Raw genomic sequence first — 25,700 nt, forward strand, 5'->3', positions numbered from 1 at the left:
CTGCGCTCCCAGAGGGGCAACCATCCCGCGAGCTGGGAGGGCAGTCACCTCGGCAGTGACCCTTGGTCCTGGGGGCCAGAGAAATGGACCTTTCCAGAACCAGGAACCGCCAGGCCGCCTCAGGGGCCCCTCCACCAAGTGCTTCTGTGGTTGGCAGTGGGGCGTAGCTGGCACACACTTGCTTTACTCCTGCGACCTCTGGGGCGGGCACCGCTGTCAGATGCCCTCTGCAGACGGGCAAACTTCCGCTGCTGAAGTTCCCCAGTTATCAGGGGCGTCCAGCCCCGGTGCGTGTGTCTGCCGCTGACTGACCCCAGACACAGGGTCTCCAGGAGCTGGGGCAGGACGCACCGGGAACGGGGCTCCCTACCTGCCACGAGCTCGGCCACTTAGCTGCTGTGTGGCCCTGACGGGTAAACCAAGGAATGTCTCTGCATCTGTTTCCTCACCACATGATACGGACACCATGCCCCCCACATGAGGGAGGCCATCCGGGGACCTCCAGCCCAGCCAGAGGGAAGGAGAGGAGGGCCACGAAGGAAGGAAACAGCCAGAACGAACTCATCTCCTCTCGCCAAGCGTGGGCAGGGGCACTGGGAGAATGTGAGAGAGAGAGAGAGAGAGAGAGAGAGAGAGAGAGAGAGAGAGAGAGAGACGGAAGCCGTCAGTCAAATATAAAAACCACAAGTAGCCCCATAAGCTTAAAAACAAAACAAAACAAAAAAACAAAGCAGTTGTTAAAAATCTTCCTACATGTTAGAACAAGAGACAGCACACACCTACCGGCACGTATGCCAAGATGGCAGATGTTAACAAGCAGTGTGTCTAACTAAGTAAAGCGCTAAAGTTTTACTACTATTTCAACTGCTTGGCAGGTTTGACATTTTTTCAAAATAAAAAGTGGGGGGGACAATTCCTACAAAAAAAATGTCTACCCAATTTTAAAAGAACAGATGATCAAGCTCTCCTAGATAACAGCAAAGCAATGCACAAGCTCACCCCCAGCTCATTCTATGAGGCCAACTAAATCACACACACGGGAAGAAAGGAAAATTACAGCTCTTGTCATTCTCAATATAGACGTAAAAAACTGCAAACAGAAATCTTATCGAATCAAATGCAGTGGAGCATATAAAAGACAAGACACCATGACCAAGTCGGGTAATCCCAGGTATGCAAGGATGGTTTAATACGAGAAAATCCATGTATCTGATTCATCACATCCACGGATTACAGACGTCCACAGATGTGTAAGAAATGCTTGCTAAAATTAAATAATTATCCATGACTGCAAGAGGATTCCCTTAACCTGATAAAGTATCCAAAAGAACCAAGAACCAACATGGTCCTCGTGGGGAAGAGTCAGATGCATTTCCTTTAAGACAAGGAACGGGGCAAAGATGCCCACGCCCTGGGCCGCGACTCTCCACTCCTGCGATAAAATGACAACAAGGACCCTGTCTGCCCACCTCGTCTCTGCTGAGCACCTGTGTGCAGGCACTGGGCTGGGGCTTCACCCTCAGAACCTGGACGCGGGAGGGGGCTGCTTCGCATGCCCTGTGCTCTCTGCTGGGTCCTGGAGTGCCTGGTGTTAAGGGTCTGGGTGGCTCTTGGAGGGCTGAGGGTTCTGGGGGTTTGGGGCAGCCATGCAACCGGAGCAGCGGTAGCCTTACTGGCCTGCATCCTCCCTGTGCTGAGCCTCCTGGGGCCTGGGCCTTGGGCAGGGAGGGCCCCCGGCCCCAGGTGATCTCAGCAGGTGCGTCAGCCGGAGTGCCCGCTTCTGAGTGAGCTCAGTGGGCTAGCTTCTGGTCCCCCGAGGGAGAGGCCCTGGCTGCATGACCTGGGGTCTCCAGAGGCCGGTGCCCCGTCTGGAGCAAGTGGATTGGCAGTGCTCACATGGCGGCAGGATGGGGGCCTCGCCTCTCCAAGCCTGCTTCCTGCTTCCTGGCAGCGGGCTTCGCTGCCTTAATCAGCTGGCCCCTTCTCCGTCTGTGGGAGATGCGGGTGTGCTCAGGGAACAGAGCAGGCCCCTGGACAGACCCGGAGGGGAACAGCCCCTGCAAGGATGAGTTCTAACAGCTCTGCCCTGAGCGCAAAAGGCCCTGGCCTGCTCACACTTCATCGGCCTCCTTGACCCCAGGGTGGCCGCGGGGAGAGGGTCTGGCCCAGGAGAAGGCCTCTGCGTGCCCGGCAGAGGAGCCCGGGCCTGTCTGGGGGTGGAGGGAGCCAGGTGGGGGAGGCTGAGCTGGGCAGTGGTGAGCAGAAAGGCCTGGACAGCAAGAGCTGGGGCAGGAGGCCAGTGGCCGGGGCTGAGTAAGCACCAGGCCCTCCCACTGTCACGGGGACCAACTTGGGTGAAAGGGGTGTGACCTGAGAGAGGCCATGCCCAGCTACCCATGCCCGTCCTTTCCCGGAGCCCAAGTCTGGCAGGACAGTGGCTTGGACGGGATCCCGGCCCATCTTGCACTACACACTCAGGCCTGGCATTCGAGGTAGGGACACCCACGTCACATGCAGACGAGGAAGCAGCGGGCCCAGGCCTATACCAGCCCGGACACAGAAACACTCAGGGCTTGAGCCTTGTGCTAAAGGGGAAAGTGTGTTCGGTGCCCAGGAGCTCCGGGACCTGCTTGCCAGGAGAAGCTGGCTGAGAGTGCCCGTCAGCACGGCTCTCCAGGCCTGGCTGATGGGAGACGGGGAGACGACAGGGGAGGATGCCAGCGTCCAGGCTAGCACCCTATCCCTGGGGGAACGCTGACAGTCTAACTGGGAAGCCCGGGCATGACGCCAACGTGAACGGGCAGCGCCCAGCACATGAGGCCAGAGCTCTCCTGGCTGTAGGCGCTGAGCAGAAGCCCGGGCTGTCCTGCAAGGGGTGTCCCGGCGCTCAGGTGGGTACAGCGGTGCCCTGAAGCAGGGGAGCGGCGATGAGGAAGTGAGTAGGGCCCTACGCTTGGGGCGCTCTGCGGGCTGCAGGCCAGGGCACGAGGTGTGACTCACTGGGAGCACGGGGGCGGAGTGGGGGGGCCCAGCAGGGTACAGTCAGCTGGCAGGCTCCATCTTGAAAAGATGGCCTGATTCACATGGGAGGATGCCCGAGACGGAGGAGATCCTGAGAAAGGCCGTGCAAGGAGCTGCGGCTGGGCCTCTGCCTGGTCACACCTACGCCTCTGGTCACTAGGCTCCGCTCCTGGGGTAGCAGACAGGCCCCAGCCCCGAAAGGCTGCTAAGCCTCCCGCTGTGGCAGCAGGCAGAACCCGCGGGGCCCCCCTCCCGGCTCAGGCAGGGCGTGGCCAGTGTGCAGGAACCTGGGGGAGGGAGGGGCAGTAGCCCAGGCTTTGTACCTTGGGACCCTGACTGTGGGGCGTCACCCCCCTCAGGGCATCTCTAGGCAAGTCCAAGGGGCTGTAGCACAGGGTTATCCCCCCACTGGAGGGCAGGCCCCCCTGTATCTCTGTCCCCCAGACACACAGGGTCATGCCAACGTTCCCACCTGGACACATCTGTCTCCCCAAGGTTCAGGGAGGGCAAAACCCATGGTCAAGGCCTGTCTGTGGGGTTCCTGGTGGGCCTGGCCCACTGGGAGCTCAGGGTGGGTCTATGGAGAGCCACCCCACTGCTGCGGACCCCTGCCCCTGGCACAGCTGAACCTGGGCCCACCCCAGCCCGGGTCCTCCCAGCACATCCGAGGGACTCTGGAGGCCCTTCAAGTTATCTGGAGACACAGGCCCTTTTCAGGACCGAGGTCCCCGTGCCACCGGAGCCCACTTAGCCCCTCACCACCACCTTGGGAGCAAGGGCTGACAGGTCAAGGGAGGACTGCATGCCTGCCACGACCAGGTGTGGCCCATGGCTGCCCACTGCGTGCCAGGTCCCCGGGGGAGGGGGCTCCCTTAGGGGTCTGAGTCCAGGCTGGCCTCCCTCCTGTCTGGCCCCACGTGCTTCACCCACTGTGACAGCGCCTGCCCCTCCCTCCCACTCCTGCTCTGACCCGCTCCTGCTGCAAAGGGGTCCTGGAGGCCACCCTGGGGGTACCCAGGCCCACGTCTGGGGTCCTGTGTGTGGCTACAGGCCCCTCAGCTGGGCAGGACCTGAAAGCTTCTGTCTCAGGGACGCCGGTGGAGCTGCTCCCCTGCTCAGCAACCTTCCAGGCTGTGCTCTCCTGTCCCAACAGCCAAGCCCTCGGTGTGGGCAGGGGCCCCCAGGCGGACCAGGCACTCCCGTGCCCAACTGCGCGCCCGCCCCCTTGCCGAGGAGCGCTGCTCCCCAGTCCTGTTCCGGGGAACCTCCTCCTCTCCTTTTTCCCCTTGGACCCTCTCCACCCTGGCCCACCTCTCAACCATGGCGTGGCACACAACATGGGGCTCTTCTCCTCTCCTGGCCTGTCTCCCACTAGCCTGGCCCGTCTGCCCAGGTGCCCAGGGCCGGCACAGGACCTGAGTGAGGACTCAGAGAACAACTCGGGCTCTGAGGCTGGGAACGAAACTGACCAGGGAGCGTGACGCTCACCCCCTGAGACGTCCAGCAAAAGCAGTCCGTGGTGGTAACCTCGGCCACCATCGCCCATCCACCGGGCAACTTTCTGGCACAGAGTGGGGAGGTCAGGAGAGCAGCTTCCGGACTTCCCAGAAACCGCGGCTCCGCGACCCCTAGACAGGAAGGGGCTCTCCAGGTTGAAGGAGCAGCTGCAGTTGCAAACCATGGGCCCCAAGAGACCTGGGGATGGACTCCCTGCTGGCTGGGGCCACCCCTCAGGGTGTGTGCAGCCCGCATGGAGAAGCAGGGTGGGCCTGGGCGTGGATGGCACCCCCAGGACCCAGAAGAGGAAGGCGCTGCAAGATGGGGTTTGAGTGCGTCCTGGAGGCCAGGACCAAGCCCCACACCTTCTGTACCCCAGGGCCGATCCTGCCCGGGGCTCTGGGCTGAGGCGTGAGGGTACACGAGGAGGGGGCCTCACTGCCAGGCCCCAGGAGGACTCAGAAGTCGGGACACACGCATCTAAAACTTCTCACAAGGAAGAAGAAAAGCATGGCCCAAACTGTGTCTGGAGAGCTAGCTGAAGGGCCGTGGCCTCTAGCCCTCCAGGGCGCTGCCGCGGCCCTTCCTGCCGGATGAGAAGGCTTCCCACTGTGCGTCCAGGGCCCTGGCTGCTGAGTGATGGCTTCAGAGGCAAAGGCCCCTGCACCGTCCCTGACGTGATCAGGAAACAGGAACGTGAAGGCGACAAGCCTGCAAGTGGCGCCAGCTGGGCCATAAATCTCCTGCCTGTCGCCCAGAGCCCTGCGCCCAGGAGAGGAGCGGTAAGTCTACAACAGCCTGAGACCCGGGAGCCTCCAGACGACCCCGTGCAGGGATCCTTCATAAACTCCGGGTGCCCGAGGCCACGAGAGCTCTGCACATGCTCCCAGCACCCCCCAGCCCGGCCAGCACGGGGCCCCAGGGACGGACAGGCAGAGGGGACACGGGGGCGGCCTGGCACATAGAGCCCACGCGTGCGCGGCGGCCTCAGGCAGCACAGACGTGGCTGCCTCCTGGCTGCCCACGGGGGGCTGAGGAATTAAAAACCAACCTGGGAAGTGCGAAGGGATTTGCGTGCCACACAGGGCAGGAGTCTGTGGCCATGACGAGACCCAGTCAGTCTCCCAGCTGGCCTCGGATCGTGAAAGGGCCACACCGAACCAGGCAGAAGCTGAACTGACCATGCTGGGATTCCCAGGCTGTGGGCCTGGCCCCGGTCGTGGGTCCACGCTGAGACCACCGCAGGGCCAAGCACACCATGGACCTGCAGCTCTTCAGCTCAGCTCTGGAGCCAGTGTGGGGAGGGGGGAACGGCCCTCTTCTCTCTGCACCTATCCAGACCCTCTGCTGGACCCCTGCCCCAAACTCCACATAGCGCTGTCCCACACCCCAGCCTGCCCCAACTGCCGGGCCCACGGAGTCTGAACTTGGCCTTGCCAGACTCCTCCCGAGACCCCAAGCAACTCCCACCCCAGCGCTTCTGCACAACATTCTGGACCGCCCTGCCCTAGGCCGTGACAAGTCACCAACCAGAAAAGACGACGTGCTGGTACGGACGCGGAGAAACTGGAACCCTTATGTGCATTCTTGATGGGAAAGTAAAGTAGGATGGCGGTTTCCTGAAGAAATTAGAACGTATAATTACCACGTGATTCAGCAATTCCACTTCTAGATAGATATCCAAAGAATGGAAAGCAGGGACAGGAACAGCTCTTTGCATGCCCATTCACAGCAATGTTATTCAAAGGAACAAGAGGTGGAAGTAACCCGAGTGTCCACTGAAGGATAAATGCAAAAGCAAAATGAGGTATATGCGTACAATGGCATGCTGTTCAGCCTGAAACAGGAAAGGAATTCTCTCACATGCTACAGCACGGATGAACCTTGAGGACATAATGCTCAGTGAAACAAGCCAGTCACAAAAGGACAAATTCTGCATGAGTCCACTTATACGAGGTCCCTCGAGGAGCCAAATTCATAGCAGCAGAGAGTAAAAGGGTGGTTGTGATGCGCTGGGTGGGAAGGTGTTTAATGGGTAGAGTTTCAGCTGTGGGAGACGGAAAAGTTCTGGAGACGGATGGTGGTGATGGTTACACAACGATGTGAACACACCTAGTGCTACTGAGCTGTACGCTTAAAAACGGTTAAAACGGTAAATTTTATGATATGTAAAAGTCTCTCCTACGATGGAGTGTCTGCAGCCAGCCCTGGGCAGAGCAAGTCTTGGGCAAAACCACAGCAGGCTTCTCAGGAAAGAAGGAGGCCCTCCTCTGGGTATAGCTGCTCCAGGGGACCCGCAGTGACGGGGTGACAAATGGAGCCTGCCCAGTCTAAACCGGCCCCCACCCCTCCCTCAGCTCTCTCTCGGGGGGTGGGGGTGGGGCGGTGACAGGACCAAAGACGAGACCAGGGCACCAGCCTCAGGCGTGACCCGGCCGAGAACCCTGCTTCTGTTCTTTGGCCAGACAGAGCAGGGGCGCAGCAAGCATCTGCCTCGCCTGGTGGGGACAGGGGCACACAGCCACCCCCTACACTCCACGCCGATGCTGGGGACCCTAGCCCCAACCGCCCGTGAGGTGGGGCTCCAGAGGCTCACAGCACCCAGGCCTCTGCCCCGCCGGGCCCCCCAGCGCTCTCAACAAACACACGAAGTCAAGGCGGCAAAGACCGTGAGCCCAGGGCGACAGGGAAACCACTGGGGGTCTTTTTTAGGATTCCGATCTCAAACCTGGGACACGAGGGTGGACAGAAGGGACAGCGGGCAGTGCCCTCTCCTCCGGGGCCCTCTCTGGGCGCCAGGCATCCCAGCAGGCCGCACTTCCCACCCCCAGGGGAATCGGAGAAAGCAGCACGGGCCCATTTTACAGATGGGGAAACCGAGGCATAGACTGGTCACATTTGCCCGGCCACAACACAGGGGGCCTGAGCTAGGCTGTCTCTGAAGGTCACGACCTACTCTGTGCCAGATCCTCTCAGCAAAGAGTCACGGTGGCCCAAGCCTGTCTTGAGGGACCCCGGTTGTCGGTGGGACGGAGTCCAACAGGGCGGGGGGCGCTATGGTGGACAGAAGCTCATGGCCTCTCACCCGCCCCCGGCCCTGCAAACACTGTCCATCTGCCAGGCAGAGGCTGGGGCGGGGTGGGGTGGGGTGGGCGGTGGTCTCGGCCAGGGGTTCTGCTGGCCTCTTCCTATCCATACCCGACACCCAGGTTCCCCTTTCGGGGCCCAGGCTAGGGCAGCACAAGACGTCAGACCCCAGCCAGGTGAGCTCTGCCCGGCTCTGCCTGGCAAACGGACTCCAGGACCCCCTCCTTTTACACCTTCCACAAAATCGGGGGCCTTCTCCAGGGACCCCCTCGAGCAAGATTCTGACCCAGAGTTCCCACGGCTAATTCCAAGGCCTGCCCCTACCTCGTGTCCCGTGCCGTCACGCTTGTCCGAGAAACCAGGACTGCTGTCACTGTCATCAGCCAGGGTCCCCCCTCCTGGGAGGCCAGGAGGAAGAAGCCGGGGAGCCAAGGTCCAGCTGTCCAGGGAGTCTGGTCTTCCAGCCCATGACAGCCTCCTGCAAAGCCCAGGGCCCGGCCCTCCCGGCTCTCTGCGGGCAGGGGGCTGAGCGCTCAGCTCCAGGCTGCCCCCTGCCCGCACTTCTGCAACAACAGCTAATTTCCCATGAACACACGTCTCCTTGATGTCCTGGCCTGTTCAGAGGTGGCAGGAATGAAGGTGTGGCCCAGCCACAGGGTGGAAAAACCACTCGGCTCTTAAAGGGGGCTAGCGGGAAGGAATTTCAAAGGGGGGGAAATGTCTCAAAGTGCCAACCACTTGTAAGGAAGAAAGGATTCTTGTTCCAGGACGTTTCTGGGTCGTCGCTGCCCCACAGCGCAAGCTGTTGCCGGGAGTGTGCACGGGCGTGTGCCTGGGAACAGGTGGGGTGGCTGCGTGGCAGTGTGGGTGCCTCGTGCGGCCTGGGGTCAGCCCCGGCGAGGTCCCCGGCCCCTCACCCCGCCCTCTCCCTGGGGAGGGGACCCCGTGTCCCTGAGGAAGTCCAGTCCCAGCCCGAGGCTGCCGCTCTGGGCGGTGGAGGATGGCCTGTGGCTGGCCTGATGTGGAGCAGACATCTCAGAAAAGGCCTCCAAACTAGAGCTGGGGCCAAGGCACGCTCCCCATGGCAGCAGCCTGCCAGCTTTACCCTGGTGGTGTGCACGGCAGGCGTCGGGGCAGGAGGGGCTGGGAGCCGGCTGGAGACTCAGCAGGCATCGGACCAGGAGCTGCCAGTCGTGGGCACCGTCTGTGCGCAGGACCGAGGTACTCGTTCCCACCTCGGGGACACGTGTGCAGGTTCAAGGCCGTGGCCCTGCCCGCCAGAGCCTGGCCCCCATGGCATCCTCCGACACCAGTGGAAACCATGGCTGAGTGTGTCCTCGGGGCTCAGCTGGCCCCGGCCTCCCCAGCCAGAACCACTCAGAGGTCCCAGCTGGGCCTGAGGGCAGGGTGGGGCAGGGGGCAGAGTGCCAGCCCCTCCACGTGCCCACCATCCTCTCCCTGGATGAAGTCGAGCCCCAGTCGATCGGAAAACACTCCCGCCTGACCCACGAAGGCAATCCTGTCTCTCAGGAACGCTCACCCAGCACCCGGGAACCCGGAGGGCTGCCAGACCGCATGGCCCCTCGCCACGCACAGTAGGGCCGCAGCACGGAGGCTTTCAGCCGGGCCCGCACTCAAATCTGGCGCTGCTGCTTCCGAGCGAGGCCTCCCCAGAGAGGCGCAAGAGGAGGACGCCCCGTCTGGGCCCCATGACTCCCGGGCCAGCTCCCGAGCTACGGTATGTGCTTCTGTTGTAGGAAGAAAGAACGGAAGGCAAATATTTAAAAAATAGTTTTCAGCTCTGGCACTAAATTTTCCACAACTCTGAGCTTCCTTTTTGCTGCACGTGGGACCGACCGGGCTGCCTCTGGGCGCCCTCCGACTCTGCCAGGATGCTGGCTGCATTCCTGGGATGCCCCTCCCTCAGTAAGTCGCTGCTCCCTGGGGCAGGACTGGCGCCCCACCAGAGCACCGCCCCCTCTCTGAGGACTGGCTCCAGAATGATAACTGCCAAGCAGCTGTAGCCAGGGGTGTGGGTGGTACAGACAGGGGCTCCAGGACACTCGGGTCTGCTGCCTGAGCCACGGGACCTCTGGCAAGTCGCCTGACCTCTCCATACCTCTGCTTCCCCACCAGTAACAGGAGAGGAGTGGAGTCACCTCTCGGCGCACCTGGGACAGTACCTGTGCCCACTTGTCCCTGCAAACCAGGGCCAAGTACCCAGAGGCCGGCAGAGTGACTGGGGGTCCAGGGTGTACCGAGACTGGGGCAGAGCAGGGCGTGTGTGAGGGGACCCCGACCTGATGTCGCTTGGAGAACACCAGTGAGGCCTGGCCGATAGATGGCAGAGCCACCCGAGGGGCCAAGGCCCTTACACTGCCCCGGGAACTCGAGGGGGGCCGCAAGTACAACCCAAGGGAGATGCCGGATGCCGCGACCCCCGGGCCTTCCCACACCTGGCTGCCCGTCAGATACAGCTGGGCACCCGTTGCAGACACGGCTGGGAGGCCCTGGAAGGGAGGGCTGGGGGCCAGGATCCCACACCAGTGTCCTTCTGAAGACTGCACAGAGTGAGGGCTCCATCAAAACCCACTAAAGGAATTTAAAAAGACTCAGGGGGGTCCATGCACAGAGCCCCGGGCGGTCAAGGCTGGGGTTTTCTGTGCTAGCTCAGCAGGCAAGAGCTGCGGGCCCCCCAGACTCAGGCTCGTGTGCCAGCTCTGTGGCCAGGGCCAGCGGGGACCTCTGAGTGGCTCTGGCTGCGGAGGCCGGGGCCGGCTGAGCCCCGAGGACACACTCTGCCACGGCCTTGAACCGGGGGGAGGCCAGCGACCAAGCGCCACACACGGCGTAGGCCACCGCCCCCAGGCTCTGCGCTGACACACCGACCCTCCGAAGGGCACTTCCTCTGGCAGAGACCCGAAACAGCTTGCGTGACGCGCCGGCCGCACGGCTCTGCAGGAGGCCGCCACCCCGGCCCGCCAGCCCGTCTCCGGCCCACACTGGGGCCAGTCAGCGCCCCCAGCAGCTCCAGGACGGCCCCTCCATGGCCGGCACCACCTCAGGCCGCCGCTGGCCTTATCAGCAGAGGGACAGGTGACCAAAGACAGCAGGGCTCAGGCTGGGGCTCCCTCAGCCTTGCCGGGCGAGCATGGCCCCCGCCCCGCTGCCTGGGGGGTCCCTCGGCCCGTGGGGAGCTGCGTCAACTCCTCTCAACTGCTCTGCGCCCAGAGAGGGTCTCGTGGGAAGCGCTGGCCCTGAGGACGGCTACTGTGGGGTGAGGGGCCCAAAGCGCCGGCTGTCGGCCTCAGCGGCTCGAGTGTTCTGTGGCTCAGGCGGGCCAAGGGGGTGAGGGGCCTTGTCCGCGCGCGCGTCCTGGGCCTCTGCGGGCCCGGCGGGCATTCTGTGCCCCGTGGCGAGTCCCGCCTGACGCCCGCGGGGCCCCTTTCGAGCCGATGCTTGAGGACAGGGGTCTGCTCCTGCCCAGGGGGGGCCGCCACCAATCCCGCTGCCTGCCTTTGACCCACTTGGCTGAAACGTGAGTGCCTCCGATTTGATAGAAACGATGTTTCCCTCTGGGCACTCTGCCAGCCAAGCTTCCCGGAAAGCAAAGGAACAGAGCTCTCCTCCCAGGCCTGGGCTTTCTGACTGCGGGATGCTGGTTTGAAAGCAGGGCTCGGTAGCCCTCAACTTCTGCAGGGTCCACGCCGTGAGCCACCAAGCAGCCTCCCATCTGGACCTGCCTGAGCAAAACCCGGTGCCCGGACCTGCTCGCCTGCCGACCCGCTCGCTGAGGGAACGGAGGGTGCTGGCGTGGGCCCGAGCTGCGGCCTCTCCTGCGGGACACAGGCGCAATGGCTAGGGAAGAGCACTGTGGCAAGGTCGTGAGGCTGGGCAGGCGAGGCCGTGGTGCCCCGGGCAGGCGGCAAGTGTGCTCTCACGCCACGGCCCACCTGCTTCCCAGCTCCGTGCCTGCCCAGCGGGGCCCCTCCTCACAGGTGACATCAGAAACCTCCAAACCCCTGGGAGACCAACTGCTCCGCCTGCCCTAGTTCCACCTGCCTCGATCCCCTCCCCCCCGGGGAGTGACACGTCAGACCTAATGGCTCGGCTGTTTCCGGCGGGCGGCCACTCATGCGGCGGGGCCCCAAGGAGGAGGGGGTCGGTGGTCACTCCGCCGGGACCCTGTACCATCTCGGGCTGCTGAGAAAGTCCACCCTCCAAGCAGCCACGACACCCTCCCGTGCAGGCAGGCAGCGTGGCGAGCTTGAACCCTACACCTGGGTAACACCTGGCTCTCCCCTCCTGGGGGACCCTGCACGCTTCCTGTCATGGGGAGGGCTTAACAGGAAACCCTGGGACCACAGGCCAAGTATGAATCCCAGCTCTGCCACGTGTGACCGCGGTGACAAGTTACTTAGGCTCTCGGAGCCTCGGTTTCCTCATCTGCCAAGCGGGGCCCTGACAGTGAGGTCAGAGTGAGGAAGGCCTGGCACCCAGTGTGGCTGTCGGTCACGGCCACTTATTGTTCCCAGACTGTGTCCTCCGGGCAAGGACACCTGCTCACCCTGCCCCCAGCACGGTGCACAGCACCCTGTAAGTGGGGTGCACAGAGATCGGAGCCTTCCCCAGCCCCTCCCTCCCCGGCTGTGGTCAGGTTCCCTAACAGGGAACGTGACCCAGGACTCACAGAAAACCCTCGCTGCTCTGGGACAACACCCGACCCCACTTCCTGTCACACTGATGCAAACACAGAACCTCTGTGTTTGCAGGTCCTCGTTTTCCAAGGACACCAGCACTCCAGGGAAGTAAATATTTACAAGTGAGCCTTTAAAGCTCGTAAGGCAGAGGGGCGATGCTCACCCACTGCTCAAGGGCCACAAATGCGTGCTGTGTTTGTTCCTGGGGCCCTGGGAACCCTGGCAGGAGCTAACTCTCAGACAGACGGTGATTTACGGGTCACCCCTCCCAGGCCGGGTCGGGGAGGTGGTCTAGGGGCAAACGCTGCAAATATAGGGCCAAGTGGGGCCTGGCGGGGGTGGGGGTTGCTGCGTTCCAAGGGTGCCCTGCCCCCACGTGCCTTTCCAGGAGGACGCAGGAAGCTCTGTTCCAGAGGAGGGCTGCGCAGGGGTAAGCCCTGGGGGCGCTCCTGCTGCAGGGAGGATGGCCGGTCAGCTGGCCACCTGTCCACTCACCCAACCTTCCGGGCCTCTGGCTGATCCCCCAGCACAAGGGCGTCCCAGAGGGGTTCAGAGGTCGGCAGGCATGCTCCCGTTCCCCCCTGCACGTGCACTTGGCTGAAGGGCAAGGGCATGCCTGGCCCACCCCGCCCGTCCCAGTACAGGCACCGGTAAACCAAATGCCCAGACCCACAGGCAGGGGAAGGACCGTCAAGAGGAGATGCCTGCCAAGCACACCGCGCACAGAACTTCAGAGCAGGGTCCACGAAGAGGACAAGCCACCTCTCGGGGATAAACTGCCCAAAGACGTGAGCAGGTAAGTAAGCAGCTGGAGGAAACTTCGGCGGCCAGTAACCACACATATAGGACGCCCGTCTCACCCAGTCAGGGGAAAAGAAACGTGTGCTAAGACCACAGCGGACCAGCTCATGGCTGCTGGCTCGGCAGAAACGGCAGCACCCGACAGGCCAAATGGTGGGGACCTCGGGCACGGCTGGGCCGGGTGTGTGTGTGTGTGTCTGTGTGTGTCTGTGCCAGTGGAGCCTGTCTGGAGAGCGCTGGCAGAGCTGAGAATGGATGGGCAAGCCCGGTCACTGTCACCTGGTCTGTGAAACATGCCTCCCCGTCTGCTCTCAGAACAAAGCCCAGGAAGAAAGATGTGTCCAGACAAATCCAGCAGTCAATGAATTAAACATGCGTGTCATGGACCAACACAGAGAAATCTCGACAGCAAGGCCTAGTGAAGCAAGGAGCAGAAGGTCAAGTACAGCGTGTAACACCCAACGGTGCTGGGTGCTGTTCAAGGGATACATGTGTTGGCAGTGAGTGAAAGCATAAAAGAGGACGCAAGGAACACAGTGGTGGGGAGGGGGAGGGGCGAGGTGCCGGGGGCTCAGCTCACAGCACCACGTGAGCACACGAGCCTGCCTGCCGCTCCCCTCCCGTCGATGCCCGTGGGTGGGTGACCGCAGCCCAGGGCCAGGGCAGATGGGGGCCCAGGGAGGGGAGAGGAGTAAGGCCGTGGGTCCCACCTGGCCTTGCTGCCCTTCCCTTCCTCACCACTGACTTCTTCTTGGTTGGGTCTCCAGGTCCTCAGAGGGGGAGGCGGACAAGCTGCCCGCACAGCAGGACCAACCTGCACTGTCCCCACAGGCCCTGATGACAGGAAGGCAGGGGCCTTCTGGAGATCCAGGGAGCGAACGAGCCCTTTTGTCAAATGGGCACAGGTGGGAAGGAACGGGGGTCCCCAGTGCCACAGCCTGGGCTGAGCAAAGACCCCCATGGCCGCAACACAGCACACCCCAGGCCATCATGTTGGAAGACCAGTGACGCCTGTGGACGTCACTGGCCTCCCAGCTAAGTGCCTAGACTTCAGCTGCTGCCAGGGAAGTGCCCTGCTGACCCCTGAGCTGACCAACTCAGAGTGGGGACAGAAGCCGAGCTCTCAGCTGGCTCTGAAGGGCTCTGTCCTGTCCCCGGAGAGAGGGGAGGCACTGTAGCCTCTTGTAAAAAAAAAAAAAAAGAGTGCTCAGCAACAAGGCATAATTGCAAGCTCCCACCTATGAGACAGGCACTGTCCCCTACGGCCATTTCACAACTGGGAAAACCGAGGCACACAAGTCACAGAGCTCGCAGGTGGCAGAACCGGGATTCAACCCGGCTGGTGCAGCTCCAAATCTGGGCCCCCTCCCCTGCTCTGCCACCACCCCTGGTACAGAGACAGCAGGGCCTGGCCGCCCACCGCTTCTGCTCCCTCACTGCTGGCTGGCCCAGAGATGACCTCTGTCCTCCCTTGTCATCGAGGGTGGAGAGAACCTTACCGAGCTGACCACCTGCCGGGGTCCGGCACGTCCCCCGAGTCCTCCCACGGCTCTACAAGGCAGGTCGAGAAAATGTGGCTCAGAGTATCACGCGTATACAGGCGGGGTGCAGGGAACCCAGACGGGTCTGGCTCAGGAGCTCAGGTGTCCACCCTGGTGCATCAGGCGAGCACAACTTCTGTGGAGGGACCTGGCCTGCAGAGAGGCTGGGGTCCCAGATCCTGCCTGTGATCAAGGTGGGGGGGTCCCCCGCACCACTGACTTCCTTCAACTCTGCAGCTTTGTAAACAATTCACTCCAGAGTTTTCATTTCTCTAGTTCCTACTGTTCCAGAGGATTACTGATTTGCTCTGATGCCCCACCCCCTACCCCGACCCCGGGGCCTTTTACCCATGTAACAGAGGCTCATGGGCGGCCGGGAGGCCAGACTCTCTCACAGTGCTCCAGGCCACCCACCCACCCCTCACTCTGCACTGAGGGAAGCTGCTGACAGCCGCCCCCATACAGGTGAGGACCTGGGCCCCACCCCTGGGCAGTGAGGCCGGCGCTCACCCCTGGATTGCAGAATTCTACAGGGTTACGACAAGTGGCCACGGCTCCGACAGGACACGGACACAAACTGGGGCTGGAGGGCCCAGGAAGTCACAGGAGGTCATGGGTAACAGGACACTGGGCTCCTCCACAGAACCAAATGACAAGCTCCATACCCCCATTTTAGAGATGGGGAAACTGAGGCTCAGAGGGCTGTTTCTCTGTGCCCACGAGACCCACTGGCTCCAGACACAAGGTGAGAGAGGCTGCCGGGGCTCCTGTCTCCTCCTCTGGTTCCCAGTCGGGCCTGCTGGGGCCCAGAGCTGCTGCCTGGGCTTCTCGGAAGGAACCCAAGAGGCCAAGTCCCCATGCGCCTCCGCCCTGCCCCGGAGCCTGAGCCCCGGGCACCCAGAGAGGGCCCAGGAGCTCCTGTGGAGGCCTTGCAGAACTCGGGGTGTGTCAGTCCCTGCAGGCAGCCCCTGGTAAGCCGAGGCCCCAGACCCTGGGTGCTTGGCTGAGCTAGTGAACAGACCAACAGCTAGGGCGGGGCGGGGCCTCCAAACAGTCCAGCTGTCCAGGAGGAGCCTCGAGAGACACGGATGCAGACAGCGCTGCAGGGAAAGGCCGCCGGCCAGCCGCGGGGCTGCGTGCCCTCAGCAAAGCTGCCAGCACCCACAGAGCCGGCTGGGAGCCTGGCCGGGGGCCTCGCTGGCAGTGGGATAGCAGGGCTGCCCTGGCTGGTTTCTGCTCCCCCGTCAAGGAAGAGAGACCCCAGGTCTAAACCAAGGCTGGGGTAGGATGTGTGCGGTCTCCAGTGGCTGGACGCCTCCTCCATGCCCCCCCCCCCCCAACCCCCGCTGACCCTGATGCCCTCCAACAGTGCCCACCCGGGTCAGGCAGCCTGGGAGCAGCTTGTTAGCTCTCTGGTGTGTGGATGTGGCCACGCAATGCTTTTCCAAAATAACAGGGCCTGGAAGCTGGGGACTTGGGACCACACCACACCAGGAAGGGGACATTTTACCAGGAAGGAGAGGAACAGAGAGATAAGGCCACAAGTCCCACAGCCAGAAAGTGACAGGCCTGCCTTCGGGGACAGACTGGACATCCTGGCCTCTGGGAGGGCCCTTGTCCATGCACACTGTCCCCCTGTCCCCACTGCCCTCTTGTTACTATTTGTCCCTGTGACTGGCTGCGGGTCTCAGATGACGCGAGTCACCGTGGTTCCAGAGTGCTGCTTCCAGTCTCTACTCCTACGGGTCCTGCAAAACCCCACGCGGAGGTGCCTCCTCCAAATCCCTCTGATGCCACAGGTCACACCTCCTGCTGTCACCACTCGCGTGCCTGCCTGTTTTTGTGCTTAGGACCTTTTTTCTGCATAACATCCTCCCCCCACCGCAAAAAAACAACCCCAAACCAAACTGACAGCAAAAATATAACAGGAAGAGAAACAGCCGCTGAGTTCTGGAAAAGGCAGGAGTACGAGTGTTGAGAGATGGAGACTCTGCAAACGCTCCTGCCTACCTGCGAGTGCCGGCCACCGAGGCCAAAGGACGGGCCCGAGAAGACGAGAGCGGGTTGGCCACGAGACGCATCCACACGGCTGTAAGTGCCCATCAGGGAGACCCCCTGTCAGACGTGCCACCTTCCCTTCCCGTCCTCCCCGCAGACCAGCTGAATCACGTCCTGGCCTAAATTCCACAGCCCTTCCGGCAGGGCTGGGGGTGGGGCTGGCAGCTGCAGGACCAGGACCACCTGAGAAGGACCCGGTCACCCAGGAGAGGCGGCAGGAGGCGCCGGCCCCGCTGTGCCGGCAGCCCCGGAGCCTCGCCTGCTCTCGGCTGTCAGCAGCGCCGACGCCCACCGCAGCCCCTCCTGTGCTGCCCTGCCAGAGTCAGGAGGGTGTGGCCTGAGTCCCGTCTTGCTACCGCAGGGGCGAAGACTGCCAGATGTTCTCCAATACACCAACTACCCAGATCTGCACGTGGAACCGCCGGTGTCCGCCCAGGGTCACGGGAGCCCTTCTGCCCCAGGCGGGACAGACGCGACGGCTGGTGACTGGTGGCGGTTCTCACCGAGGTTGGTCTTCCCAGCTGGGGGCACCAAGGGGGAGGGCGCACGGGCCATAGGAGAGACAGACATTGGGATATCAGCTTCCTAACTTTTCTGGGCCTTGACCTCCTTGCGGGAAAAATGGGGACAACTGTCACACGTGCTTTGTGGAAGTAGGGAGGGGGAAATGAGATAGCCCATTCCAAGTACCCGCGGAGCGCTCAGGGGACAAGAGCCAACCTCCCGTCTGCACCCTTCCCTTTGTGACCCTGGCTCTCCCAACTCAGGCCCCCACGGCCACTCACCCCTCCCCTTTGGCCCCAGATGGCAGAGAACTGCACCTCCGCTCGGGGCAGGGGTGAAATGCACACATCTGTGACCAGACGGGCCGGTATTCAGGGTGGCTGGGTACAGCCCTGTCCACCTCCTCCAAAGTGACGGGCCACCCTCAAGGGTGCACTTGTCAGGCGGGACTTTTCAATAAAAACCAGATACAGACAGTTTGCTCACTGAAGAAAGTAAACTCTTTAAACCCAGAACAATACTGAATACCAACGAGGTGAGTACTCAAATACCATACTTGGTTACAAAATAAGGTGTAAAGTAATTTAATATTTACATTGAGAGCATTTAAACATTCAGACCATTCCACTCAGAAATTCCACACCTAGGAATTTCCAAAGGAAGACAGGGGTATGCAAAAATACTTTATGTACAAGGAGGTCCACTGTACCGTTACTTACAGGAACCAGGAATGGGAAATCTGCACATTCAACACCAGAGGAGAACCAACTATGGTGCACCCAGAGGTGAGTCACCTGTAGCCACTAAATTATTGTTTTTAATGCCGCAGAATAACATCTGTAGACAATTTACGTTATAGCTCCAATTACAGTAAAAAGAAAAGGTACGCACAGAGAATACAGTAACTTTCCTTTTTTATACTGTACTGTCGATTGTCTACTACGGTCATTACTTCATAACAAAAACGGAAAGAATATGAAATGAAAAGACTCAGGGTCCCTTAAGGATGACAAAGCCAGGTCCCCGCTGATGGCCTGCCACTCTCCCAGGACAACAGCCAAACCTCTCAGTCCTGCCACTGAGACAGAGACCCTGACTGATTCCACGAAGACCAGGGGCTTCACCAGCCCCCGGGCCCCAGGGCTGGGAGCTGCACCCATCGGGAAGGCTCTCTGACCCGGGGGGCACACAAGCCCCTGCACCGTGTCCAGCCCACTCTGCAGTGCCCCGGGTTTTACAAGGGAAGCACCTAGGAGGACAGGAAGCCCGGTCTTGTGGTGCTTTGAGGAGAACGTGCGCTGTAGAGCCTGATGATTCACAAACCAGGGCATCATTTAAAATGATCGCTGGTAAGTCATTTGAAAGTTTGTCTTCTCACGCGTTTGCTTAAAAAGAAGAGGTTTTTTGGTTGTCTGATCATGCTTAAAGAAAATCTAACTCTGAGTTTCTCGACCTTAGATTCCTTCCATCTCAACCCAAGACCTCTCCGGGTGATTCCTTCAGGTGGCCGGGCCCTGTTCACTGGTCCCTGTCATGTGCTCTGGGTAACATCTGCCCCACTGCAGGCAAATGCAGATTTTGTCCCTTAGCTGCACGTAAGGATGTGACTGTGAGGCCAAGTGGTCCGGTGCCATAGGGATGCTCCAAGCTAACCTGGGCCCACTGGCTGGGCCCACTGAGAAGCCCCTGAGGTTCTCTGGGACCAGCACTGCACTCAAGACTGTGTCCCTGAACCTGACTCACCACAGGACACATGGGGGAAGGGCACGCTGACCGCAGCTTCCGGAGAGGCTGCAGGACCAAGAGGTGAACGTTCTTGTTGGTGCCACATGTAGGCAGCACCCGTTCGGGCTCCGGCCAGTGCCAACATGCCGTGGACGTGCCAGGATGGCAGATGGAGAGTGGCCAAGGGCACCTAAGGCAACAGGGAGCTATCTGGGAAGGCTTCCTGAAGGAAGGGGCAGCAAAACTGGGGCTGAAGGGACAGGAGCAGCTGGCTGCACCAGCAGATTTCTGAAACCAGACGGGACTCAGGATGGTGGAGGGAGGGTGTGCGACCAAGTGAGGCTGCAGGACTGACACTAAGACTCCTTCCTCCTACAAGGAAGCACAGCCTCTGCCGGCTAAGATCAAGGATGCTGGGAGCCCACCTGCAGAGAGGACCCCATGAAGGTGGCCTGGAAGCCATACTCAGGTCCCAAATGCCCTCTGCGGCTTCAGATGAAGCCTACACGATTTTAGGGACGTTTCCAGGGCAACCGAGGCAAGACCCTAACCGTGTCTCCTCTCCCATCTCTTTCAGGCCGACGGGAAGGGGAAGGAGGGACGTTTTGGACCTTAGAAGCACCATCCCGACCCTACGAGGTGAATGGCAGCGTGGGGCACTGGCACACTCTAACCAAAGTGGCCCTTGGCAATGGTCGGCCACCTGCCTGAGGCCAGGCCTCCCTGGGGGCCTTACAAGCATTCCTGGCAGATGCCAGCAGGTGTGGCAGCTCCCTTGCTGGACACAGGACGAAACAGGGACCTGCCAGTGCTTTGCTCACACACCTGCTTCTCTGTTCCACGCCAGAAAGCACCACAGGTGCTGCAAGTTCCAAACCATATTCCAGCAAAACGCTGGAAACCTGCCCATCTCCACTTGTCTCCTCGATGCGTGCCCATCTCAGAACTGCCCCGGCTGATGTGGTGGGGCGGGTAAGCACGGGAGCCGTGAAAACCCTCACTTCCTCCTCACCACAGGCCCCAAAGCCCTGTGGACGCCGGCACCAAGAGCTGGGAGAGGCTCGGTGGAGAGATTCTAGAAGCATACCTCACAGCGGGAAGACATTCGCCCCCCACCCCGACCCCCCAAGGTGGCTGGCCCTGGGGACCGGTGGGGAGGAGGAAAAAAAGGCTCTCGCCCAGGCCCAGCCCCCAAAGTGCCATGTCACTCCTCAGTTCACCAGCCAGGTGGCCGCTCCGACACCACAGGGCCATGGGGAGGGCGGGAAGGAGGGCAAGGGCGACACCCGATTCTCCTGAAACCAGGCACCACCCGACAGCAGGCATCCCATGGGGGCTGGGCGCTGCCACCATCCCTCTGGGTGCTGGGTCCCTGGGCAGATGGGGGAGCTGCCTCCTGAACCCCCAGCGCTCTGGCCCAGCCCGACTAGGGGAGCACACAGGCTTGTAAACACACAAAGCCAAGACTACCCCGGCCCCTCCAGGAAGCTCATTAAAAACGCCATCAACCTAGCGCCCGGACCAGAACTGAAGGCGGGGAGAGTGACACGGAAGGCCGGCAAGGCTCTGTCACCTGCCTGGTGGCACAGCCCACTCCTCGAGCGGACGGCAGAGGGCGGGCCTCCCGAGAACCCTGGAAACCCCTCCTCCACGGCCGGCAGCTGCTGAACTCAGCAACTTCCCCGCCGCAGCAGGAGGGAGCCACGGCTGACCACACATGCGGACCACGCACGGAGTCGTCCACCCCTGCCACACGCACCCACCCTCGGGCAGCACCCGGAGGCCCTGGCTGCTTCCCCATTTCCTCTGTGCCTGTCTGTAGGGGCAGCGGGGCCTTCTGCTCTGGTGGACAGACTCTGGAGAAGGGACGCCAGGGGCCCTTCACCCTGGTGACCCAAAGAGAAAATCAGCCTCAGGAGGTGGGGCTGTAGGACGAGTGTCCTGGTGGCAAACGAGGGTCAAGGCCACGTCTGCTGGCAAGCCTGACTCAGGCCCCTCGGCAGCGCCTAGAGCGAGGTCTGCACCCTCTCCCCTCCGGGCTCTCGCTACCTAATTGCCTTTGGCAGACAGGACTGTTTCGCCCTCCACACCCCGACTCCTGCAGGCAGAGAGGTGCCCACCTGGGCTTCTGTGGGTTGCTTAGTGCCCAGTCCCGGGGGCTTGCAGCCCTGGTGGGCAGAGGATAGATGGGCAAGTGGCTACAGGCCCCCAGGCCCAGCCCAGTCTAGCACAGAGTGGCAGGACCCCGGGGAGTGAGGGGGTGGGGGGATGGTACAAGGCCGGCAAAGTGCACCTATGCAGATCAGGCCAAGTGCTGGGCAGGAAGCAATGCTTCAAGGGCCCCTGGACAGGCCCTGGTGGCCGTGTAGCCTTAAGGCACCCAGCACATCACGTCTCAGGCTGGGAGCTGCTGTTGGTGGGGGGACAGCCAAGGGAAAGTGGGAAGACACTCCCCCCCCGCCCCCGCAGCTCTATGGCCCCAATTTCCTAACCACCTGGGAAAGACAACAGTAGAAGGACTGAAAGGCCGAGCAGGGAGAGCTCCGAGCTGGCCAGATACCAAAGCTTCATCACCCAAACACACCGAGACCTTGCACCTTCGACCCAGGAGTGCTGATGAACTCAGCTACACGGGTCACACAGCTCCCCAACGCCCATCTTGCCCGTGAACGCACTCTTGAGGCAAACGAGGAAGATAAACAAAAGGCTGGCCAGAAGACCTCCTTTCTGGACCTTCCCAGCCCAGGCATCTCAGGGAGAAGGCCCCACAGGGCACCCCCGTGAACGGGAGAAAAAGATTCCCAAGTTTAACCCTTGGAAACCCAGCACTGTGGGGAGAGAGAGAGTGTTTCTGGCTACAAAGCGCTTCCCTGGAGAGCTGTCCCCCTAACACAGGTCAGCCCTGTGCTCCCAACCTCCACAGTAATGGGGGCCCCCAGGGAAGGCACCTGGCTGCATAGGTGCCCCCAGCCAGCTCAGCTCCCCCCAACCTGCCCTAGGCCTCCGTCTGCTCTTCTTTCGGAGCGAGCCTGCGCCTGGTTCTGGCCCAGCTCGCAGGGGCAGGCAGCACTGCCTTCTCCCTGCCCCCAGCCCCAGGGGACACTCGGGCCTTTGTTCTACCTGCACACTTGGGCACAGCAGAGCCAGCCCCCTTCCCTGGCAGCTCCTCCCCAGCCCTCTCGAGGCAGGCTGGCGGGCCGGGGGCCCCGCAGGTGCAGGGGGAGAGGCACCTCACTTCTCTCACTTCCGACTTGGGCGTGAGAGCGGCGCAGGAAAGCGAGCACTCCAGGTGGGTTACACTCGCACAGGAACCCGTCTTCCCGCCCGACGACACAGGCCAGCCTGGACCCAGAGCTGGGTCACGACAGGTGACGGGCCGCGGGCAGGGGACGGTGACCCCGGGAAGCCCAGGCTCCGCGCAGCCCGCCGGGTGGTGGGGAAAAGTAAAGAGGCACAGAGGAGGAGGTGAGAGCGGGATTCGAGCGGCGGACCGCGGCGGACCAACTGGGGGCTCGGACGCCCTGAGATCAGGAGGGAGTCCAGGAGGGCCGCGGTGAGTGGGGTCCCCAAGAGGGCAGGAGAAGAGGGCAGGGAGCGAGGGTGGGCGCAGGTCCGCCCGGCGAGGGCCGGGCCCGGGGGAGCGGCCGCGAGCAGGCACCCCGCCGTCCCGGGCCGACGGCGCGGCCGGCTGCGGGCGCTCACCTGGGCGTGCGCAGCGCGGCGGGGTCGCGGCGGTCCAGCACGCCGGGCACGCAGTTGGTGAGCTCGGTCCAGTCGGCGTGCAGCCCGCAGCTCCAGCCCGTGGAGAAGCGGGAGAAGAGCCAGGTCTCGCGGCGGTTGGGCCGGTAGCAGGTGCACTTTTTCTGGCCGGGCCGGCAGTCGCAGGGCACCTCGAGGCGCACGTTCTGCACGAGGTGGCGGCCGAAGGTGGTGCCGCCCGTTTTCTGGATGTGCAGGAAGACGATCACGTCGTCGCCCTTCATGTCGAAGTGCAGCGAGCGCTCCAGCTCGCGCACCGGGAAGTAGTACTTCTTCTCGTAGTGCGGGTCGGGCGTGGGGAAGAGGTCCAGGTCGTCGGGCGGCGCGCGGCCGCCGGGCGCGCCCAGGCTCAGTCCCGGGCCCGCGTACTGGTAGAGGATGAGCATAAAGCACGCCGAGCCCGCCACCACCAGCACGAACTTGCTGGCGCGCTCAACCATGGTCCTGCCGCCGGCGCGCCGCCGCCGCATGTGTCACCATCGCCGGCGGCCCGGGCGCGGGGCGCGGGGCCTGGAGAGCGGGGGGCACGGGAGCAGCTGCCTCCGCCGCCGCCGCCGCCGCCGCCCGCGCTCCGGCCCGGCTACTCGGCACCCAGGCCGCCCGCAGCGGCGCGGGCCCCGGCCCTGCGCGGCGCCATGGCTGCTCCTCGCCCGGGCCCCGCTCCGCGGCCCGATCCCGGCTCAGCTCCGGATCGGCTCCGGCCCGGTCCGCTCCCCCTGCGGCCCCTCGCCCGCCGGTCAGCTCCGCTCCGCGCCGCGCCGAGAACGCTCTGCGCCGCCCCGCGCGCCGCCGCGTCTCCGCAGTCAGCCGCCGCCCCGCCCCGGCCCGCCCCCGGCCCGCCCCCGCCGCGCCTCTTGCCGTCGCCGCCCGCGTCGATCCGCGGCCCCGCCCCCAGAGTCCCGGGGCTGCAGGCCGGTACCTGGTACCCGGACGCAGGTCTCCGGCCTTGAGGAGGCCGCTCCGAGGCGGGCAGCGAGGACTGGGAACTGACCTCTGTCCTCAGAGGCGTGGGGAGAGACTGGAGAAACGTGTAGTGGGGCGCGGACGGCCCTTCTGTGCTGGAGGGGCTCGCGGCGGCGGGTGCCTTGGGGCCTGGGTTCCCTTCACTGCTTCACTGGAGGGAAGCCTTGGCTTTGCATGCTGGACACTCTGAAGATCCGAACGCGAGGGGGCCCGGACTGGATGGACTTGGTGGGACCTGGGGGCGGTGGGGCGGGGCGCGGGTCGGGAAGGAACGAGGGAGGGTTGGGGGTGGGGAGCCTGGGACCCACGGCAGTGGTGGAACCTTCCTCCCCCTCCCCCTCGTCCCCCTCCTCTCCCCCCTCCACTCCTCCCCCGTTCCCCCCCTCGTGGAGAGATGCAGAAGTGTCCGCAGGGGCCGGCTTTATGCAGTCCTTCGTTATTTAAAAGGAATTTCAGTCAATGGGCGCTTTTACCTCCAAGTTTATTATGATCCCAATGAAAAAGTTATAAAAAGTTGAACCAATATTTAAAATTTTGATGGTCCACAAAAACATTAACTTCTGGCTTTGGTAGATGGGTCAGAGGGTGTAGCGGCCCTGGCCCTCTCCTATCCGCGGTGGTGCCCCTGGGCCCTGCGGGCCTCCCTCCCCGTTAGCCCAGCCTGCCCCCCGACCCCACCCCGCCTGCCAGCTTGGGCCCTGAGCCAGACTCCCCGCACTAGCCCTGGAACCACACCGCCTGGCCCTGACTGGGCTCAGAAGCTGTGGCACCTCCGTGCAACGGGGTGGGCCAGGGTGAGAAATGACCTGCTGAGAATCTCAGTGTCCCGCATCGCTGGGTTGGGTCCAAGTTTTTGGACTCAGGCAGCTGCCAGGCCCGGGTTCAAATGCCCATGTCATCCCATGTCAGGAGCTCCCCTGGTTTCTGTTCTGTCGTGGGTCCTGAAAGCATGGGGGCGGGCGGAGGGTTTGTGAGGAATTATACTTCAACTAAACTGTTGAAAATACATAAAATCATGCCAGAAATCCCTTCTGGTAAGCAAACCCGGAGAACTGGAAAACCAACCACCGACACCCCAAAATCCAACTAAGAGGGGAGCATGCAATTTTCAGAAGGGACTGAAGACACATCCACTCTGATGCAGCACGCTGAGTACTGTACAGGGTGACCTAAGGCCCGCTGGGGGTGGGGTAGGGTGGCCAGTCCCCAGTGTGACCCAGGGCCCCAAAGCCCCCGCCCATCCTCTAGCTGCCTGAAAACTGGACCTGGCCCAGGAGGCCTGCGGGTACCTTGCTCAGACTTATCCAGCAATGATTCATTCTTGCCAGGAGTGGAGGCTGGCACAGTGGGGAGCCTGGAGCCACCTGCCTGTCTGCAGTCACTTGACCCCGTTTTGGGCTGAGGCTTGGGGAGGCTTCCTTTATGGCCCTGGAGGCAGCAGCTCAGACCTGGAGGGCAGAGCTGTCCAGGGTCAACCCAATGGGTGTCCTTCCCCAGATGAAAATCCTCCGTCAAGTGGTGAATTGTAATGAAGGCCGCTCTTTACCCAGAACTCCCGGGTACCAATCACTGTAGATGTCTCATATCTGAGCCCATCAGCAAATCTGCGGAGGAGACTATAATACCCATCTTACAGAAGAGAAAACTGAGAGCAGGGTGAACAAAGCCTGAGCAGAAGCCTCCCCTGCGGGTACCCCATCCCCTCAGCTCTGGGTGTCTGGGCCCAGCGTGGAGACCCCAGGTGGCCCCCAGGCCTGGCAGAGCTCCTCTTACTCTTGTGAAGTCAGCAGAGCTGGGATTCTGATCCTGGCCCATCTGGCCCTTACTCACCCCTGCACTCCACTCGGTTCCCCCAGGCCAGGGGCCAAGGCTGGAGCAGGGCACAGCGAGAGGGTCCAGAGGGACCATTCCTCAGCTCCTCTCTGCTGCCAGGTGGGAATGTGGTCCAGAATGTCCAGGAGAAACCTGCAGTGTTACCGAAAGGCCACCAAAATCATCTGTGCTTGGCCTGCGGCCCCATCTTGTGAAAATCTGACTGTCCCAA

General features: G+C 62.2%; 1 protein-coding gene across 4 annotated transcripts in view; it reads right to left on the reverse strand.

The window, feature by feature from the left end:
* Nucleotides 1-23,464, reverse strand: part of HS6ST1 (heparan sulfate 6-O-sulfotransferase 1) — a 42,791-nt gene extending 19,327 nt beyond the window's left edge. For all 4 annotated transcript variants that reach the window (XR_004350723.1, XR_004350725.1, XR_004350724.1 and 1 more), the window contains exon 1: nucleotides 22,637-23,464. Coding sequence is in view for 1 of the 4 variants with exons in the window: in XM_032637438.1 (XP_032493329.1) it covers nucleotides 22,637-23,163 (527 nt within the window). In the remaining 3 variants the exon portion in view is untranslated. The remainder of the gene's footprint in view (nucleotides 1-22,636) is intronic.
* Nucleotides 23,465-25,700: the final 2,236 nt, after the last annotated feature.

Source organism: Phocoena sinus, chromosome 7 (assembly GCF_008692025.1).
Source record: "Phocoena sinus isolate mPhoSin1 chromosome 7, mPhoSin1.pri, whole genome shotgun sequence".
In the NCBI taxonomy this organism is placed as follows: Eukaryota; Metazoa; Chordata; class Mammalia; order Artiodactyla; family Phocoenidae; genus Phocoena; species Phocoena sinus.